At 49.5% G+C, this 21,111-nt stretch overlaps 1 protein-coding gene across 4 annotated transcripts in view; it reads left to right on the forward strand.

Annotated features, from left to right (window-relative positions):
• The window catches only part of SSH2 (slingshot protein phosphatase 2), a 141,933-nt gene that overhangs the window by 61,559 nt on the left and 59,263 nt on the right, over nucleotides 1-21,111 (forward strand). The window contains exon 1 of one of the 4 annotated variants that reach the window (XM_081945387.1): nucleotides 7,537-7,683. The exons of the other annotated variants lie outside the window; for them this stretch is intronic. Coding sequence (XP_081801513.1) covers nucleotides 7,634-7,683 — 50 coding nt within the window. The 5' untranslated portion in view covers nucleotides 7,537-7,633. Of the gene's footprint in view, nucleotides 1-7,536; nucleotides 7,684-21,111 lie in introns of those variants that run through there. 4 annotated transcript variants of the gene reach the window in all.

Below are 21,111 nucleotides of genomic sequence, written 5' to 3' on the forward strand. Positions count from 1 at the left end.
ACGGGGCAGCCCTTTCCCATCTCCAGGAAATATTTGAAATATGCCGAAATCGTTATCTTCTGAATGCACAAACACACACACACACACACACACACACTTCAGACTCAGAGAATCTTGCAGGGAGCAGCAGAATGACAGTTTCCTTCCTTTGCATCTCAGTCTTCCGCGGTCTCCTTTGGTGCCAAAAACAGGAGGTGCGATTGACGTTGTTATCCGTTCTGTGTCTCTCCCTTTCATACAGACACACAACACACACACACACACACACACACCAACCAAGCACACTAGTATTAGGTCATCGGTGGTGCTGGAGGGGAGGGGGGGGAGGAATTCATTGGATAAATAGGGAGTTTGAGGTCTCCATGCAGCTATCCAAAGCTTTGGGGGGGGGGGCGTTATTTGCAAGACAATTCCTCCGTTTGTAAAAGATCCTGGGTTCAATTCCCAGGGTCTCCACTTAAAAATAAAATAAAATAAAAGCTTGTGTGGATGTTTACAAATCAATACAATACAATACAATACAATACAATACAATACAATACAATAGCAGAGTTGGAAGGAACCTTGGAGGTCTTCTAGTCCAACCCCCTGCCTAGGCAGGAAACCCTATGCCGTTTCAGACAAATGGCTATCCAACATCTTCTTAAAGACTTCCAGTGTTGGAGCATTCACAACTTCTGGAGGCAACTTCTGTTCCACGGATTAATTGTTCTCACTCTCAGGAAGTTTCTCCTCAGTTCTAAGTTGCTTCTCTCCTTGATTAGTTTCCACCCATTGCTTCTTGTTCTACCCTCAGGTGCCTTGGAGAATAGCTTGACTCCCTCTTCTTTGGGGCAACCCCTGAGATATTGGAACACTGCTATCCTGTCTCCCCTGGTCCTTCTTTTCATTAAACTAGACATACCCAGTTCCTGCAAACGTTCTTCATATGTTTTAGTCTCCAGTCCCTTAATCCTCTTTCTTGCTCTTCTCTGCACTCTTTCTAGAGTCTCCACATCTTTTCTACATCGTGGTGACTGTTCTTTCCGTGTTCTGTTCTATTCTATTCAGGAAGTTTATCCTCAGTTCTAAGTTGCTTCTCTCCTTGATTAGTTTCCACCCATTGCTTCTTGTTCTGCCCTCAGGTGCCTTGGAGAATAGTTTGAGTCCCTCTTCTTTGTGGCAACCCCTGAGATATTGGAAGACTGCTATCCTGTCTCCCCTGGTCCTTCTTTCTATTAAACTGTTCCTGCAACCATTCTTCATATGTTTTAGCCTCCAGTCCCCTATCAAGAGACTTGGGGATAAGGGAAGAGTGCAGGCCAGGGTTTAGAGGGCTAGGGGCTAAAATGAAGAACGGAATTGCGGGATTTGGGTTTGGCCAGTCTAGAGAGAAGAAGGACTAGGGGAGACATGACAGCAGCATTCCAGGATTTGAGGGGCTGCCCCAAAGAAGGTGGGGGAGGGTCAACATATTTTCCAAAGGATCAAAAGGCAGGAGAAGCAGCAATAGATGGAAACTAATCAAGGAGAGAAGCAACCTGGAATTTAAGGAAAAACTTCCTAAGGGTGAGGACCATTAACCAGCGGAACAGCTGGCCACCAGAAGTTGTGGGTGCTTCATTACTGGAGGTTTTCAAAAAGAGATTGGACAACCATTTATCTGAAATTATATAGGGTTTCCTGCCTAAGCAGGGGGTTGGACTAGATGACCTCCATGGTGTCTTCCAGGCCAATGATTGTAGTGGGATAAGGAAGGAAGGAAGGAAAATGGATGGAAACTAATCAAGGAGAGAAGCAACCTGGAGTTAAGGAGAAACTTCCTGACAGTGAGGACAATTAACCAGTGGAACAGCTTGCCACTAGAAGTTGTGGGTGCTCCATGATTGGAGATTTTAAAAAAGAGATAGTCACTTATCTGAAATGGTATAGGTACTCCTGCTTGAGCAGGGGGCTGGACTAGAAGACCTCCAAGGTCCCTTCCAACTCTATTATTCTACAAATCCAAATCAATTAACCAGTGGAACAACTTGCCACCAGACGTTATGGGTGCTCCAACTCCAGATGTTTTTAAGAAGAGACTGGACAGTCAGTTGTCTGAAATGGTATAGGGTCTCCTCCTCGAGCAAGGCGTTGGACTAGATGACCTCCAAGGTCCCGTCCCACTCTGTTTGTTCTGTTTTTCAACTGGGGCCTCTTGAAGCTGTGTGGACTTCAACTCCCAGCATCGCTGGCTGGGAATTCTTGGGAGCTGAAGTGCACACAGATTCAATTCGCCTCCTTTGAGAATCCCAGATCCTTCACGGGGAGGGGGGGGAGGGAAGGCCAGTTGTTTTCCCCGCAGTAGAAAACTCTCCCTGCAGCTGGATCCCCGGAGGGCCTTTTCGGGCCACCCGTTGCTTATTTGCACGCAGGGTTTGCGGTGTGGAATTGCTCCCAGCAGGCTCCCCACCCAAAAGGCGTAGGTGGAAGTTCCGTGCCACTCCACCGAGTTGTGAGTAACTGAGTAGTTGTGCTTGGTTGACCTTAAATGGGCTCCGCCTTTCTTCCTCCGAATTCCTCCTGTTTGCCAGGCGGTGAAATGCGCTTGGCATCCGTCGAAAGGTGTTTTGGGAGCAGGGATGGTATGCTTTGGGTAGCCAGATGGATGGATGGATGAACAAAAGAGGGGAGGGAGGAAGATTAGAGGGAAAGAAGATTAGAAGGAACGAAGGTGAGAGGGACAAAGAGGGGAAGGAAGGAAGGAAGATGAGAAGGAAGGAAGGAAAAGGAAAAAGGAAAAAAGAGGAGAGAGAAAGAAGATGGAAGGAGGCAGGGAGTGGAAAGAGAAAGGAGAAGAGAAAAAATAAGAGGGGAAGGAAGGAAGGAAAATGGGAAATAGGAAGAGGGAGGAAAGAAGGAAAGGTGAGAAAGGGACAAAAAGGGGAAGGAAGGAAGGAAGGAAGGAAGATAGGAAGGAAGATGAAAAAGGGACAAAGAGAGGAAGGAAGGAGGGAAGGGCAGGCAGGTAGATGACCTAGTCCATTAGATTTTAGCTCTTGTGGGAACGTAGCTCAAGTGGTCAGATGAGGCTTGTTCTGTTCTGGGAAACTGGAGCCTTGGGTCCATTGCACGAGCCCCCATCTCAGCCTTTCTGCAAATGGGCTCTCCTGGCCATGGAGCTCCCCCCCCCCGTTTGATCCTCCACCGTTACGTCCGAGAGAGGCGGCCTCTTGTGTTGTCCGGCTTTCCAAAGAGGCGAGGAAGCCAGCTCTTGCCCAGGGTCCCCCTTTCCAGGGGATGGGCCACACATGCCAGCCTCCCTCCAGACCCCTGGGACTGCACCGGACTTTCAGGGAAATAGCGCCACTTGTCCCTCATTGTCCTTCCAAAAACCACCTAGAAATTCTTTGGAAGCGCTTCCTGAGAAAAAATGACATCACTCTAAAGATCCTTAGAGATCCTCAGCTCTGTGAGATGGGAGGGAAGGAGGGAGAGAGGAAAGAGAAAGAAAGAAAGACAGAAAGAAAGAAAAAAAGAAAGAAAGAAAGAAAGAAAGAAAGAAAGAAAGAAAGAAAAGAAAGAAGATAGAAAACAAAAGAGAGGAAGGAAGGAGGGAAAACATACAAAGAGAAGGAAGGAAGGAAGGAAAGAAAGAAAGAAAGAAAGAAAGAAAAAGAAAGAGAAAGAAAAAGAAGATAGAAAGAAAAAGAAAGAAGGAAGAAAGGAAGGAAGGAAAGAAGGAAAGAAGATAGAAAGAAAGAGAAGGAAGGATGGAAGGAAGAAAGGGGAAAGAGAGAAAAAAAAGAAAGAAGGAAAGGAAGGAAGGAAGAAAGAAAAGGAGGGAGAAAAGGAAGAAAATACAGTTCTGGAAAGGAAAAGGAAGAAAGGAAGAAAGGAAAAAGGAACAGAAAGAAAGAAGATAGAAGGAGGGAGGGAGAAGAAAAGGAAGAAGGTATAGGGAAGGAAGGACCTAGGGAAAAGAAAGGAAGGAAGGAAGAAAAAGGGAGAGAAAGAGAAGACAGGAAGGAAGGAAGATGAGAAGGGAGGGAGGAGAAAAGGAAGAAAATAAGGGAAAGGATGGAGTTAGGGAAAGAGAAAGGAAGAAGGAAGGAAGAGGAAAGGACGAGAAAGGAGATGGAAAGAGGGAGGGAGAAAAAAAGGAAAAAAGTACGGGGGGGGAGGGAGCAAGGAAAAGAGAAAGGAAGAGAAAACCAAGAGAAAGAAAGAAAGAAAGAGAGAGAGAGAGAGAGAGAGAGAGAGAAAGAAAGAAAGAGAGAGAGAAAGAAAGAAAGAAAAAAAAAGAAAGAAAAAAAGAAAGAAAGAAAGCTGCCCGGGGGGATCCTGAGAGGGGAAATCCAAGGCTGGAGACCCCTGCCCTAAGGCGCCGGATCCTCCACGCTTTCCGGGGGCCCCCATCAGCCTCCCTGGCCGGGGGAGGTCGCTGCTTCCCGGCAGGGGCGGCGGGGCTCCGGCGTTGGCCGGGCAGTCCGGCGGCGGCGCTGCGAGCAAAGGCTGCGGATCCCGCCCGGCTGCCCGCTCCGCCCTCTTCTCCTCCTCGTGGCCGGCGAAGGGGCGGTGCTGGCCGGCCGGGCGCTGGGCAGGCTCGCCGTTGCGCACTCCAACCCCAGCCGCCGGAGTAGCAACAGCAGCAGCCCGCGCCCAGGAGGCTCCGGATCGCGCGCAAAAAGCCGCGCAAGCCCTGCCATGCGCCGCGCTGCCCGCCCGGGAGCGCCCAGCCGCCCATGAGCCCGCGGGGGTCGCGCCGGAGACAGCCAGGAGGAGGAGGGGGCGGCGGTGGGGGCGGCCGCCTGCCTTGCGCCCCGGCCTGCCCGCTCTGCCCCTCCGGCTGGCCCGGGACCCCTGCGCCCAGGATGATCCCCCACTTCTCGGCCGACGCCGTCATCTCGCAGAACGCCATCAACCAGCTGTGAGTCCAGGCTGGGGCGGGGGTCGCGCGGGCCCCCTCGAGGCTCCCTCCCCCCTGCCCCTCTTCTCCCTACTTCTGCACTTGGGGTGGGGGGCTCGGGGGCGGTGGGGGTCGCAGGCCGCCATCCACTCGCTTTGAGTCCAGTCTGGGGCGGGGGTCGCGCCCCCCTCTGCCCACTCCAGTCTCCCTCCTCCGGCCAGGCTGCCTTTCCTCCCTTCTTCTCCCTTCTTCTGCGCTTGGAGGTCTCGAGGGCGGTGGGGAACCATGGGCTGTGAGTCGAGGGGAGGGAGCCAGGTTGGGGCGGGGGTCGCGGCTGCTGCTGGCCCCCTTCTTCCCGCTGGAGTCTTCCTCCTCCGGCTGCGCTGCCTTTCCTTTCTTCATCCCCTACTTTTGGAAACTTTCTCCGAGACTTCTGCAAACTTTCTGCCGAAGCGAGCCGGGCCAGAGCTACGCTTCGGCCCCGGGTGGCTGCCTCGCTCGCTTGCCCGGCCGGAGGAAAACGAGAGCGGCGAGCGAGAAGCGCTATCTTCCCCCCCCCCATAGATTATCCATCCCCCGCTGGGGGAGAGACTTCTCGCCCTCCCCTTGACCCGGGTTAGCCATCGTGTGAATGTGGCCCCTCTGGCGTTTTGCCCCGAGGAAAGGGGACGGGAGTCTTTTCCCATCCGGGACCACCCCCACCTCCCGCGATTGTCAAAGAGAGACCCTCGGAAATGGTGTAGGATCTCCTGCTTGGATTGGGGGGGGGGTTGGACTAAATGACCTCCAAGGTCCCTTCCAACTCTCTTAATCTGAGTTTGGTTTGGTTTGGTTGGTCTCCTTCCAGCTCAGTTGCTCCAGATGAGCAGAATTCGCAGGAATTCTCTAAACGTGGAACGTGTTTCTGCCTTAGTTCCGGGTTATTGTTATGGATACAAGTTTGATTGATTGATTGATTTGATTGATGGTGGGGCGTTTTTACAGGCCTCCAGAGTGGAGAAAAGAGTTTCCTTCCATTGACGCCTTCCTCTTTGGCGAAGTCAAGTTTGTGGGGACTTTGAATTTTGTTGCAATTTCTTTTGACTTTTATCTTCAGCAAAGTTGCAATATGTCTGGTAGACTGCCATTTGCTGGGGGGGGGGGGGGGGAGACAAACCAAGATTCCAACATTATAAACAAGCTGAGTTAGGTTTCTGGGTTTTGTGGGAGTTTACCTTGGTCAGGGTAAGGCTGCGAATGTGGAACTTACATTAGGGGTGACCAAGCTTGACAATTTAAGTCCACCCAGCTTAAAATTGCAAAGATTGGCCAGGGAATTCTGGGAGTTGAAGTCCATATGCCTTAAAGCTGCAAAAGTTGGCTGGGGAATTCTGGGAATTGAAGTCCACATGCCTTAAAGTTGCAAAAGTTGGCTGGGGAATTCTGGGAATTGAAGTCCACATGCCTTAAAGTTGCAAAAGTTGGCTGGGGAATTCTGGGAATTGAAGTCCACATGCCTTAAAGTTGCAAAAGTTGGCTGGGGAATTCTGGGAATTGAAGTCCACATGCTTTAAAGTTGCAAACGTTTGCTGGGGAATTCTGGGAGTTGAAGTCCATATGCCTTAAAGCTGCAAAAGTTGGCTGGGGAATTCTGGGAATTGAAGTCCACATGCCTTAAAGCTGCAAAAGTTGGCTGGGGAATTCTGGGAATTGAAGTCCACATGCCTTAAAGTTGCAAAAGTTGGCTGGGGAATTCTGGGAATTGAAGTCCACATGCCTTAAAGTTGCAAAAGTTGGCTGGAGAATTCTGGGAGTTGAAGTCCACATGCTTTAAAGTTGCAAAAGTTGGCTGGGGAATTCTGGGAATTGAAGTCCACATGCCTTAAAGTTGCAAAAGTTGGCTGGAGAATTCTGGGAGTTGAAGTCCACATGCTTTAAAGTTGCAAACGTTTGCTGGGGAATTCTGGGAGTTGAAGTCCATATGCCTTAAAGCTGCAAAAGTTGGCTGGGGAATTCTGGGAATTGAAGTCCACATGCCTTAAAGTTGCAAAAGTTGGCTGGGGAATTCTGGGAATTGAAGTCCACATGCCTTAAAGTTGCAAAAGTTTGCTGGGGAATTCTGGGAATTGAAGTCCACATGCCTTAAAGTTGCAAACGTTTGCTGGGGAATTCTGGGAATTGAAGTCCACATGCCTTAAAGTTGCAAACGTTTGCTGGGGAATTCTGGGAGTTGAAGTCCACATGCCTTAAAGTTGCAAAAGTTGGCTGGGGAATTCTGGGAATTGAAGTCCACATGCCTTAAAGTTGCAAAAGTTTGCTAGGGAATTCTGGGAGTTGAAGTCCACGTGGCTAAAGTTGCAAAGTTTGCCTCTCCCTGGCTTTAAACGATTTCCCAATTCTACTTCCTGGTTATTTTAATTCTGAATTCCGCTCTTCCTGCCTGATGCAACTACAAGGCCAGCCGGCCGGCTGACCGTCTCCCTTTCCAAAGAATACCCAGCCCTTCTTGGCTGCGTCTCCCTCCAAGCGCTCTGCCCCCAAAAGTGGGGTGGGTGGCGAAGGGGGCTGCTGGCATCCCTCCTGATCAGATGTCGGAGAAGGGAAGCCAGGAATAGCTCCAGAGACGGCCATGTCAGCAGAGAGCGACCGGACTCCGCAGCAGGAGAGGCGGGGGTGGGTGGGAGGGGGTGGGACCCTCTTCCGCAGACTTTTCAGCCCGGGTGGGGAGGGGGAGACAGGGATCCCGGGCCCCCCAGTTGCGTTCTCTCCAGATTCAGCAGAACTTGGATGCCAATGAGTTTGGAAGGCGTCAAATGTGGGGAAACCCTCAATCAAAGGTGAGATTTTTACACCCGCTGTTTTGGCCTTGAAAAGCTGCCAACGGGCCCAGGACCTTTTATTGGGGGGGGGGGGGTAGCTGTCACTCTGGAAGTAATTGAAAGAATCAGATAAGAAACAACCCCCCCCCCCTCTCCCTGTCTGCATCTTGTTTTCTTTCCTGGCTGTCTTGGTTAATTTTTAAGCCAATTCTGGCATCAATATTTATTATCTTAACGTCGGACGTCCTTACTTAACGTTTGTTTATTTATTATATTTTGCGTGCCCCTCCTCCCGCCCCCCTCCCTCGCCCCATCTAGGCAGCTTACAACCAAGTTAAAAGCAAGGTAAAAATCTTAAAATAATCAAATTAACATGAAAACGCTTAACATTAAAAACACCCGCTGGACCTTAACTACAACCCAAAATCTCCGTGGCTCAGCATGGCAGTTGTTAAAAGTGAGTTTTGGCCCGTGTTAAGGGCCTTTCTTGCCCCCATTGGTTCACCGCAGTCATTAAGTGAATCTCACGGTCGTTAAGGGAATCTGGCTTCCCCACCAACTTGGCTTGTCGGAAGGGGATCGCTGCGACTGTCATAACTACAAGTCTGTTGCCAAGTGTCTTAATTTTGATCACGTGACCACTGGAGGGGATGGGGGGGGCGCTGCAGCAGTCGTAAGTGTGAAAAACGGCTGTCAGTTCCTTTTTTCAGTGCCGCTGTAACTTTGAATGGTCACTAAACGAACGGTTGTAAGTCGAGGACTACCTGCAAAACATCTTTGGCTCAGTGTGAAGCTGGCATCGTCTTAGACTAGAGATGGGCAGCATATAAATCAATCAATCAATCAATAATCAATCAATAAAATGAAACACACCAGGGAAAATAAGTGTGGAAGAGGCAAGAAGGGGAATTAAAATGGAAATAAAAAAAAACCAGGGTGCATTTACAATAATAATAATAATACAATAGTAGAGTTGGAAGGGACCTTGGAGGTCTTCTAGTCCAACCCCCTGCATAGGCAGGAAACCCCAAACCGTTCCAGACAAATGGCTATCCAACATCTTCTTAAAGACTTCCAGTGTTGGGGCATTCACAACATTTGGCTTAGTTAGCTCCATTTTCCCTGGAGTTGTTGCCCCTTCTTCACAACAGCTTCACATCTGTTTGCGGTTGGCGGAGTTCACACCACAGGCAGCCTCTAGCCAAGCAAAACCACATTGTGGGTTTCTGCGATGATGGGAAGCAGCCGTTGTGCTCTGCAAATCACAATTTATGGCTCCAGGAGAGACTCCCTTTTTAATTTTATTTTTAAAGCTGTGGTTAACCAAAGTGATGAGTCTGTTATGCTACGGTTTTCCCCGACTTTGGCCCAGTTTTAAAACCTCTGGACTTCAACTCCCAGAATCCCCCAGTTGAAGCCCACTCCTCTTAAAGCATCCTGGGTGGGAGTTGGATTCTGAGTCCACCCAGGGGTGAAATTCTACCAGTTCGGGCCGGTTCGTAGTAAAAAATGCTACTGGTTTGCAGAACCGGTAGTAAAAAATAATTTTAAAAGTTTTTTTAAAAGTTGCGACGATCGCAGGTCACACAGCCAAAAACGGGGGATGGGGGGGGTCCGTTTCTGCTCCCAGCAGGCTTCCCTGAGGCCTGCTGAGCCAAAAATGAGGTGCGGGGCGGGGTGCTGAAAAAGAAAGAAGGAAAGAAAGAAAGAGAGAGAGAGAGGGAGGGGGGGGAGAAAGAAAAAGAAAGGGAGGGAGGGAGGGAGGGATGGAAAAAGGAGAGGAAGGAAGGACTACAACCCTGGCACTAGAAGCAACTTCAGAGGATAATCCAGGACTGGGAGGGACCTGGAGATCATCTAGTCCAACCCCCTGCTCCAGCAGGACATTGTTAAAGTGCATTTCTGTCTTTTGATCCCCCAGTCACATGACTACATAGTCACATGATCCCATCAAGCGATGCCCGCAGAACCGGTAGTAAAAAAAAAAAAAGATTTCACCACTGAGTCCACCCCTCTTAAACCACGCTGGTTGGGGAATTCTGGGAGTGGAAGCCCACCCCTCTTAAAGCATGGCTGGCTGGGGGATTCTGGGAGTTGGAGTCCATGGGTCTTAAAGTGCCAAAGTTGGGAAACCTTGGTGTGTAAAGCAATTTAAGATTAATCCATGGTTCTGTGCCATTTGTTAGTGCAAGACATTGCGATGGTCATAAAATGGGACAGATACTTTGGGGGCAATTAGTCTTGAAGACCTAATATGACCTGGGGGGAGGGGGAATAGGGCAGGAAGAAGAACCTCCTACAAGTGCCATTATAACTTTGGACGTCCACTAAATCAGTAGTAGTAAGTGGAGGACTATAGCTGTATTTTGGGACTCTCTCTCTTTCTCTCTCTCCCCCCCTTCTTCCTCCCTCTCTCCCCCGCTCTCTTTCTCTTTTCTATTTCTCTCTTTCCCCACTCTCTTTTCCTCTCTCTGTCTCCTTCCCCCTCTCTCCCCCTACCTCTCTTTTTCTCTCTCTCTCTCCCTCCTTCCCTACTCTCTTTTTTCCTATCTCACTTTCCCTCCCTCTCTCTGCCCCTTCCCCCTCTCTCCCCCTACCTCTCTTTTTCTCTCTCTCTCTCCCTCCTTCCCTACTCTCTCCTTTCCTATCTCACTTTCCCTCCCTCTCTCTTTCTCTCTCTGCTAGTAGGAGTTAAGGATGAGATTTGATTGAAGCCCCGAGTCCCTTTTTGGGAGAGGGGGCGGTTTATAAATCCAAATAAATAAATAAATAAATTGTTCCCGGGGGGCCAGAAAGTTGGCGAGGGCTGCTTCTCCTTGGCCCCACTGCAGGTTCTGCTGTCTGCTCCTTTTCTCTGGGACGTGCTCAGAGAGAGGGTTGGGGGGCAGCCCCCTTCCAGCCCCTTCCAGCCAGAACTTTGGGGTCTGATTCTGTATCTACCCATAGGAGCCAGCAAGTTTTCCTCTGGATATTTAGGAGACATTGATTAATTTAATTTAATTTAATTTAATTTAATTGAGCAGAATTGTGTGGGATCCATAGCGCTCTTTGAGGTTGGTGGCTTTTTGTAGATGTTTCATGACAGGAGGAGGAGGAAGAAGAAGAGAAGAGGAGGAGGAGGAGGAGGAAGAGAAGGAAGGGAGGAGGAGGAGGAGACTGTGGAGCTCTTTGATGCTTTCCGAGCTTGGCTGTTTTCTTGCAAATGTTTCATTACCCTACTATAAGGTAAAAGGTAAAGGTTCCCCTCGCACATCTGTGCCAGTCGTTCCCGACTCTGGGGGGCGGTACTCATCTCCATTTCAAAGCCGAAGAGCCAGCGCTGTCCGAAGATGTCTCCGTGGTCATGTGGCCGGCATGACTAAACACCGAAGGCACATGGAACGCCCTTCCCTTCCCACCAAAGGTGGTCCCTGTTTTTCTACTTGCGTTTTTTATGTGCTTTTGAACTGCCAGGTTGGCAGAAGCTGGGACAAGTCACAGGAGCTCACTCTGTTACACCGCGCTAGGGAGTCGAACCGCCAAACTGTCGAGCTGTCTGATCGACAAGCTCAGCATCTTAGCCCCTGAGCCACCAAGTCCCTGCATGTTACCTAGTAGGGTAATGTCACCATCAGTGCTAGAAGGGAGGAGGAGGAGGACTGTGGGGTCCTTGGTGCTCTCTAGGCTTGGTGGTTTTCTTGGAAACGTTTTATGACCCAACTAGGCTACATCATCAATGCTAGTAGGAGGAGGGGCTTGCACAGAGGAGGAGGAAGAGGAGGACTGTGGGGTCCTTGGTGTTCTTTGAACTTGGTGCTTTCCCTGCAGACGTTTCATGACCCAACTAGGGGACATCATCAGGGCTAGGAGGAGGAGGAGGATTCTGGCTTGTTTCCCCCTTATGTGCCAACCTGAAAACTAACCTCCAACGTTGGTTTAGGAAATGGCAAAACCAAACGGTGCCAATGGGTCCGTTGAATGGCCAGTGGTTGTGGCTTTCCTGTGTGGTGGAGGAGGAGCCGAACATCTGCATGTGTCTCTCCCCCAGCGGGGGATGGATAATCGGCCGGTGGCAGGAGGCAGACCCTCCCCTTCCCTTCCCTCGAAGCGGCCGATAACTCGGGCGGTTGTCGGAGGAGGAGGGGGGGAGGGGGGCCCTGGGCCCTGCTCCCCGGTGTAAACAAGAGATTAGCAGCTCAGGCGCGTGGTGCCCGGCCTGCCCTCCCCTTTTATCACTGCACGCTTCTCAGAGGCCCTCCAAGGTGCGGGCGAGAGGCCGGTCATCCTCAACTTACGACCACAATGGAGATCCCAATTGAGGTGGCTAAACTTTCTGGGCGAGTTTGCCCCGTTTTACATCCCCATTGTTAAGTGAATCGCTGCCATCATTACGTTAGTAACCCAGTTGTTAAGCGAATCAGGCGGAACCCCCCCCCCTCCCCACAAGGTCGCAAAAGGGGATCACGTGACCCTGGGAACACTGCGACCGTCACAAGTACAAGTCCGTTGCCAGGCCTCTGAATTTTGATTACCTGAATCACATGGGGGAATGATGCGACGGTAAGTGTGAAAAAAGGTCCCGAGTCACTTTTTTCAGTGCTGTTGTAACTTTGAACGGTCGCTAAATGAACCATTGTAAGTTGAGGACTGCCCGTAATCCACAAGTGGTTGGAAAGCTGGTTTGGTGGTTGATTTTCCACCCTCTGCTTTGTTTATTTAACCGTGATTTGTTTGCAGGGGGTCCTCGATTGACAGCCATCCATTCAGCGACCATTCAAAGTTACAACAGCCCTAGGAAACGTGACTTATGACCGGTCCTCCCACTTACGACCTTTGCAGCATCCCTATGATCGTCGTTGGCGCCCTTCCCCACTGGTTACTGACCAGCAAAGAGAGTGGGGGGAGTCGGTTGTACTTAACGACTGCGTGATTCACTTAGCAGCGGCCGCGATTGATTTAACCATTGCGGGGGGAAAAAGATTCCCGCTCGAAGCATATAAATCGAATAACAGCTTGGAAAAGGGTCCTAAAATCAGGGGTGACTCCCTTAACAACCTTGCTTAACGACAGAAATGTTGATCCCAATTTCTGGTCGTAAGTCGAGGACCACCTGTGTTCAAGAAAGGCAAAGGAAAATTCAACATTGATCGCACGGATTTTATTCCGATTTGTATCCACGTCGCAAAGAGACTAAACTGACTATTTGTTAGTTATTTGTTATTTGTTTTTATTTTATTTCTTCATCCAATTTCTGCCCCCCGCTTAACACAGGGGTGTCCAAACTTGGGAACTTTAAGACTTGTGGACTTCAACTCCCAGAATTCCCCAGCAGAGCTGGCTGGGAAATTCTGGGAGTTGAAGTCCACAAGTCTTAAAGTTCCCAAGTTTGGACACCCCTGACTTTATAGCTATGGTGAGACAGGTCATAAAATGGAGCAAAACTCACTTAAAAGTTTCACTTAGCAACATACATTTTGGGCTCGATCTTAGTCGTAACTTATACCCATTTGTTTAGTGACCGTTCGGAGTTACAACGGCATTGGAAAAAAAAGCAACGTACGACCGTTTTTTCACACTTAACGACCATTCCCGCTTGCCCATGGTCACGCGATCCAAATTTAGACGCTTCGCAACTGACTCATATTTATGACGGTCGCAGCCTCCCGGTGTCAAGGTGATCCCCTTTTACGATCTTCTGACAGGCAAAGTCAATGGGGAAGCCGGATTTACTTAGCGACCGTGTCCCAAGTGGCAGCAGGATTTTCTTGTTTTCCTTAACAGCCGAGTTACTAAACTTAACAGCAGCAGTGTTTCACTTAGCAACGTTAGGGGGAAAGGTCCTAAAATGGGGCAAAGCTCATTTAACTGTCTCGCTTAGCAGTGGAATTTTGCGCTCCGTTGTGGTCGTAAGTTGAGGACTCCCTCTAATCACTTTCTTTAACAAGGCGTGATGTTTGACAAGGGATTCTCTTTTAGGCCTTGTGGGCTTTCGGGAACCAGCCGATTTCCAGGCTGTATCCCACCGTTTGTGGGGAGACCCTTTAAAGGCCAGGGGTCAGCCACAGCTTGGGGCCGATTTCCCCAAACCCAATGCAGGAAGACCCCCCACCCACCCAAATTGCAAGGCTTGTTTGCTTGCAGCCACAGGAGTCTGAGTCTTGCAAGCTTTTACAGCCGCCGTAAAAAAGATTAACCCTCGGGCAGGTCAGCAGTGGGTCCAGGTGTCACCAGATCCCCCTTTGACCTGCTTGTCTGGGATTTTCCCTGTCCTGCCCGTATCCGTGATGAGGTTTTCTCCCGGAATCTGTCCTCCCTCCTGAGAGTTTCCTCTCCTGCCGCAGCCCAAAGGGACGGGGGTCCGTTAGATGAGCAGCGGAAAGGGTCACATTTTCCGCAGGAAATAAAGTTTTATCTCCTGTACGGTGAGGTTTGCTGAAGAAATAAAAGTCTGGAGTCCTGCAGGCACCTTCCTTTGGATCCTCTGCGGTGAGACAGGTCATAAAATGGAGCAAAACTCACTTAAAAGTTTCACTTAGCAACAGTGGACTGGAGGCTAAAACATGAAGAACGGTTGCAGGAACTGGGTATGTTTAGCTTAAGAGAAAGAAGGACCAGGGGAGACAGGATAGCAGTCTTCCAATATCTCAGGGGTTGCCCCAAAGAAGAGGGAGTCAAGCTATTCTCCAAGGCACCTGAGGGCAGAACAAGAAGCAATGGGTGGAAACTAATCAAGGAGAGAAGCAACTTAGAACTGAGGAGAAACTTCCTGACAGTGAGAACAATTAATCGGTGGAACAGAACTTTGGAAGTTGTGGGAGTTTCACTGCTGGAAGCTTTCAAGGAGAGACTGGACTGCCATCCCTCAGAAACGGTGTAGGTAGGGCCTCCTGCTTGGGCTGGGGGTTGGGCTAGATGACCCTGAAGGTCCCTTCCAACTCTGTTAATCTGTTAAAGTTAATTGACCAGTGGAATAGTTTGCCTCCAGAATTTGCTGGAAGAATGGGTGGCAACTCTTCCCAGAGGCAATTAACCTTCTCAGAGCAATTTATCTTTAAAAGAGAGAGAGAGAGATCTGAAAACAATCCATTGGACTAGGTTTCCCATAATCTCCCTCCATCTCCTAATCCCTGCTTCCTCTTGCAAAAATTGATTGCTGGGGGTTGGGAGTTCCTGGCAGAGGGAGACCATTAAAGGGATCTAAGAAGCCAATATTTGGGGTTTGGCCAAATGGGTTTGATGTGATCTCAGGTTCTGCTCAGGTGAGCAAAAGGAAGGAAGCAGGAGCTACAGGCTTTTCATCCAGAGGCCTTCAAGGCTGAAGACTAAAACGTATGAAAGACGGTTGCAAGAACTGGGCACGGCTGGTCCAGTGAAGAGAAGGACCAGGGGAGACACAGATGCTGTTTTAACAGAGTTGGAAGGGACCTCGTAGGTCATCTAGTCCAACACCCACCCACCCCCGCTCTGCCTAACACATGAGAGCAGTCTTCCAATATTTGAGGGGCTGCCACAGAGAGGAGGGGGTCAAGCTATTGTCCAAGGCACCCGAAGGCCAGAGAAGGAACAATGGATGGAAGCTGACCAAGGAGAGATTCAACCTGGAAATAAGGAGGAATTTCCTGACAGTGAGAACAATCAACCCATGGAACAGAAGTTGCCTTCGGAGGTTGTGGGAGCTTCATCCCTGGAGGCTTTCAAGAAGAGACTGAGCTGCCATCGGTCAGAAATGGTGTGGTAGGGTCTCCTGCTTGGGTGGGGGGTTGGACTAGATGACCTCCAGGGTCCCTTCCAACTCTGTTATTCTGTTATTATTCTGTTATTCAGAGGTTGTGGGAGCTTCATCCCCGGAGGCTTTCAAGGAGAGACTGGGCTGTCATCGGTCAGAAATGGTGTAGGGTCTCCTGCTTGGGCTGGGGGTTGGACTAGATGGCCTACAAGGTCCCTTCCAACTCTGTTCATCTGTTACCCTTGGCAACGTAAGGACTACAACTCCCAGAATTCCCCAAACTGGCCTCCCCACCGCCCCCTTGGATGTCCTGATGAGCTTTTGAGGTGCTCCTGGGTGGATGTGATTCTTTTGAGCCAGGATTTACCTAGGCCCTAGGGGGTGGCCAAGACACGGAGTGGATGGGCAGCTCAGGGACACGATCGGACTCCCTTCCCCTAGGGAGGTTTCTAAGGTTTTTTTAAACGGGAGGTTTTTAAGAAAAGATGGCACAATTATTTGTCTGAAATGGTATGGGGTCTCTGGCCTGAGCAGGGGGGTGGACTAGAAGGCCTCCAAGGTCCCTTTGCACCGTAGGATTCTGTGATTCTGGAAAGGAGGGAAGGAAGGATGGAAGGAAGATGAGAAGGAAATAAGGACGGAAGATGAGAAGGAAGATAGGAAGGGAGGAAGGAAGATGAGAAGGAAGGAAGGGAGGAAGATAGGAAAGGATGAAGGAAGATGAGAAGGAAGGAAGATGAGAAGGAAAGAAGGAAAATAAGAAGGAATTGTATGAAATGGTAAGGGGTCTCTTGCTTGAGCAGGGGGTTGGACCTTCCAGCTGTAGGATTCTGTGATGCTGGAAGGGAGGGAGGGAGGAGAGGGTTAGGGTAGAAGGATAGAAGGGAAATTATGATAAGGAAGGCAGGAGACAAAGGAGGGAAATAGAGGGAGACAAAAGGAACAAGATGGAGAGAAAGGAAGGAGAGAAAAGGGGGGAAGGAAGGAAACAAAGGAGAGAAAAGGGGGGAAGGGGAGAAAGGAAGGAGACAAAGGAGAGAAAAGGAAGGAAAGAGAAAAGGAGGGAAGGAGACAAAGGAGAGAAAAGGAAGGAAGGAAGGAGAAAGCAAAGAGAGAAATGGAAAATGACGAAGGAGACAAAAGGAAGGAAACAGAAAAGGAAGGAAGGAGATGGAGAGAAAGGGAAAATGATAGGGAAGCAGAGAAGGGAGGAAGCGAAGGAAGGAAGGAAGAGAGAAAGAGGGAGGGAAGAAGGAAGGAAGCACAAACCAGGCAGCCACACTTGTTTCTCCACACCTCCCCAAGGAAGGGTGCGCCCAGTTGCTGAGGCCAGCCCCCCCTCACCTCCCCCCCCAGCTTCAGATAGTTCCTCCTCCTCCTCCCCCTCCTGCCCAAAGCCACCCATCTATTCTTGGCCTCCACCTGTGTGCCAGGCTGGACCTCTGTGGGCTGGCCTTCTGTTGCTGCCCCACCGTTGCCACAACACAGGTTGTGTTTGCACAACTGTGCACGGAGCCAGGCGGGAGGGGTGCCCCGAGTCTAGGGAAGAAAGTTTGGGGCGCAGAGAGCCTTCCTGACCCTCCAAAAGGAGCTTCTGGATGTCGGGATTTGTCGGGTTTTGGGGAAAACGAGAACCTCTTTTTGCAGGGAGTCCTTGAGTTACGACCGCAGTCGAGCCCATTGACAGTTGCTAAGCGGGTTGTGCCCCATTTTACGGGGGGGGGCATTTTACGTGGGTTTTAGACAGTTGCTAAGCGGGCTTTGCCCAATTTTACGACCTTTCTGGCCGTCGTCGTTAAGTGAATCAGTGCAGTTGTTTAGTTAATGACACGGCTGCGAAATGAACCTGGCTTCCCTGTTGATTTCAATTCTCAGAAGGGGAATCGCAAGACACCCCCCCCCCCGGATGCTGTGACCGTCATAAATATGAGTCAGTTGCCTAATGGGCAAATGTTGATCACATGACTTTGGGGATGGCTGCTGTGATGATCCCCTTCCTCTTTTCCTCCCTCCCTCCTTCCCTTCCCCTGCTTTTTTCTTCCTCCTTCCCTTCCCTCCCCTGCCTTCCGCCTTTCCTCTTTCCCTCCCTCTCCCCTCCCCTCCGCCTTTTCCTTCCTTCCTCCCTATTTCCTCCCCTCCCTCTCTTTCCTTCCTCCCCTCCCTCTTTCCCTCCCTCCCTCCTCCCCTCTCCTTCTTTTCTCTCTCCTTCCTCCTTTCCTCCCTTCCCCTGCTTTTTTCTTCCTCTCTCCCACATTCCCTCCCTCCTGACTTCCTGCCTCCCCTGTCCTCTTCCTCCTCCTTCTCCTCTTCCTCCTCCTCTTCCTGCTCCTCCTCTCCTCCTCCTCCTCCTCCTGTTTTCTCGGCTGGAAGGGAAAGAGAATTCCAGGGAGACGGATAACCCCAAAGGGCAGCTGCCAACTCTTCCTCTCCCTTCAGGGGCAGAGAAGCTATTCCAGCTGACTTGGCACACAGGTTGATGCCCCCCTTGAACCCCGGCCCACGAAGGCTTGAGCCCACCCCCCTTTCTCAGCCCTGGGCAGTCAGTAGATTCCTCTGCAGGGAACACCACGAAAAGGGGGAGCCCCCCCTGCCCCCCCTCCTTCCCTGGCTCTTTTAGACGAGGCTTCCTTCTCAATATTTCTATTTTCTCATCCGGAAAGCTTGCAAAAGCTATCATCGCCAGCCATAGATTTGGGGTGGGGGGCTTTCCCCCCCCAAACATTTATTTTTTATTACATATTTTAACTTTTATAAACAAAGTGTTGTCCTGGTTTCCCCCCCCCCCTTTACATCTTCTATTATGCATAGTACATTTGACATCCTATTTCCATTTGACATTTCAGTCCTCTTATTCTTATTCCCTCTCCTCCCACTTCATTTACATTTTTTCTTAATATATAAACAATATCCTTCTGCATCTCAATGTTAATCAAGTTTAACCTATCATTTCCCTCTATTATTCTGTTTTACTATTAATAACACATATCATCAAATTTAATTTTATGTAATAGACATTTCACTTTATTACTTATCCACAATAATTTTAATCTATATCCCTCGCATTGTATTGAACTTATATCAGGGGTGTCCAAACTTGAGAACTTTAAGACTTGTGGACTTCAACTCCCAGAATTCCCCAGCCAGCCTTAAAGTTCCCAAGTTTGGACACCCCTGGCTTATATCATTGGTTATATTTACTAAATTTCATTCTGTTCTCCTAGTAAATCCTTTTCTATCACCCATTTACCTGTTTTTTTTCTTTTTCTTGATCTTAAAATTCCTGGATTTTTTTCTTTCCAATCTTTTTCTCCTTTTTAATTTTGTTGTTTTAGTATCTCTCCCCAATTTGCTTTTTGTTTTGCTTTGTAGAAAATTTTTTATTTTTTAAACAAACATAAACAAACAAGACATAAAACACAAAACCATCTTTCATCACCTACGCTGTGTCGATTGCTTGCAAGGTTTTTTGCATCCTTTCCATGGTCATCACTTGCAGTTTATATGAAATTGCATATTATCAAATCCAATATATTTATATACATTATTATCATTGTAGCTTATTTGTTTGACTATCACTATTTATTCGTTCATGTTCAACAAACTATATTAAATATTGGGATCATTTATATTATAACAATTCATTACATCATCTTCCGCCTATCCAATAATAATATATCTTAGGGGAGACATGATAGCAGTCTTCCAATATCTCAGGGGCTGCCACAAAGAAGAGGGAGTCAAACTATTCCCCAAGGCACCTGAGGGTAGAACAAGAAGCAATGGATGGAAAGTAATCAAGGAGAGAAGCAACTTAGAACTGAGGAGAAACTTCCTGATAGTTAGAACAATTAATCAGTGGAACGGCTTGCCTCCAGAAGTTGTGAATGCCCCAACACTGGAAGTCTTTAAAAAGATGTTGGGTAGCCATTTGTCTGAAACGGTATAGGGTTTCCTGCCTAGGCAGGGGGTTGGACTAGAAGACCTCCAAGGTCCCTTCCAACTCTGTTATTTTATAGGAAGGAAGGATGATGGGAGGAAGGAAAGAGAAAGAAAGTGCAAGGAAAGGGAAGGGTAGGAAAAGGGGGAGGGAGGAAGGGAGAAAGGACCAGGGTTTCCTGCCTAGGCAGCGGGTTGGACTAGAAGACCTCCAAGTTCCCTTCCAACTCTGCTATGGTATTGTATTGTATTATCTTTATATTATATTCAATGTCATTCTATTATGGGGTGGGGGGGCTTTGATTTCTTCCGGAAGCCTCCGTTACCCCCCCCCCATTTCAAAAAGCCCCTCATAAGAGTCCTGGGAGGTGGAGGAGGTGGGAGGGAGGCTCTGCTTGGGGGGGATTTAAGAGGCTTTGCGGTTTTCCAGCCAGTAATCCCCACACTCGGGTTACACACAGTGACTCACAACTGCTGGGGAACAAAACACAACAACAACAACAATTCTCTTGGAGTCTTTTGGGGGCTTTGGGTGGAGAAAGAGTCCAGGATCCACCCCCAAATTATTATCTGCATCATACATGTAGTCCTTGAGTTACAACGCTTCATTTAGCAACCGTTCAGTCACAACGGCACTGAAATAAGTGATGTTTTTCACACTTACGACCGTTGCAGCGTTCCCCACGGTCATGTGATCAAAACTCCAACGCTTGGCTACTGACTCGCATTTATGACAGTCGCAGTGTCCTGTGTGTGTGTGTTTGTGACCTGATCTCCATTTTGCGACCTTTCGACAAGCCAAGTCCACGGAGAAGCCAGATTCACTTAACGACTGGGTTGCTAAGTTATCAACTGCAGCGGTCCACTTAACAGCAGTGCCAAGAAAGGTTATAAAACAGGGCAGAACTCACTTCACAAACGTCTCGCTTAGTGTTGGAAATTGTGGCCTCAGTTTTGGTCGTAAAAGTCAAGGACTGCAAAACGGAATTAGCCTGTCTTGCAGGCTAATTCTGCCTACTGCCAGGGGTTCGAATCTCGCCAGGCTCAAGGTTGATGCGTCGTTCTGTCCTTCCGCGGTCGCTAAAATGAGGACCCCAATTGTCGCGGGGCAAGAGGCCGACTATGAAGTGGGTTATAAGTCAAAGCTTTTTGGCTACTGTTAATAACGGTGGCGGGAAAGGTTGTAAAAGGGGCCGAAGCTCACTTAACGATGGTCTCGCTTAGCAACAGAAATATTGGGCTCGTGTTGCGGTCGTAAGTTGAGGACTCTGTAGCATCGAAAGAGCACGGGGACTTGGGTGTGAAGGGCACAGAGATGCCCCCCCCTCTGGCCTGCCACATTTTTGCTCGGCTGGAGGGCCTTCCGTGGCAACTCCACGTGGCAACCCGGTGGTATCTTGGTTACCACAGAGGCGGCCGGCCACGTGGGACGCCCCTTGAAGTTTCCCCCTTGGAAATATCTTCGGGGGGGAGGGTCTTGAGGGAGGGAGGGGGGTCTCTGGCTGGACAGGGTGACTTTGGCCCAGCCTGGAGTAGCAGCTGCCTTCGCCCCCTCCTCCTCCTAGGAGTAGTTGTATCTTCTGTCTGGGAGTAATCCCTGCTTCCTATCCCTTTTCCATCTCCAGCCTTAAGCTGACCCCGGGCATCACACTTGGGGCCTCTTGAGCGCAGCCACGGCCGGACGGTCAGCCGGCCAAAGTCCAGTAGTCGGTCAGAAGAAGACCAGGCACAAAACGGTTGGCTCCTTCCTTCCTTCCTTCCCTCATTTCCTTCCTTCCTTCCCTCATTTCCTTCCTTCCTTTCCT

This window comes from Natrix helvetica (genome assembly GCF_964273705.1).
Source record: "Natrix helvetica genome assembly, chromosome: 2".
Taxonomy (NCBI): Eukaryota; Metazoa; Chordata; class Lepidosauria; order Squamata; family Natricidae; genus Natrix; species Natrix helvetica.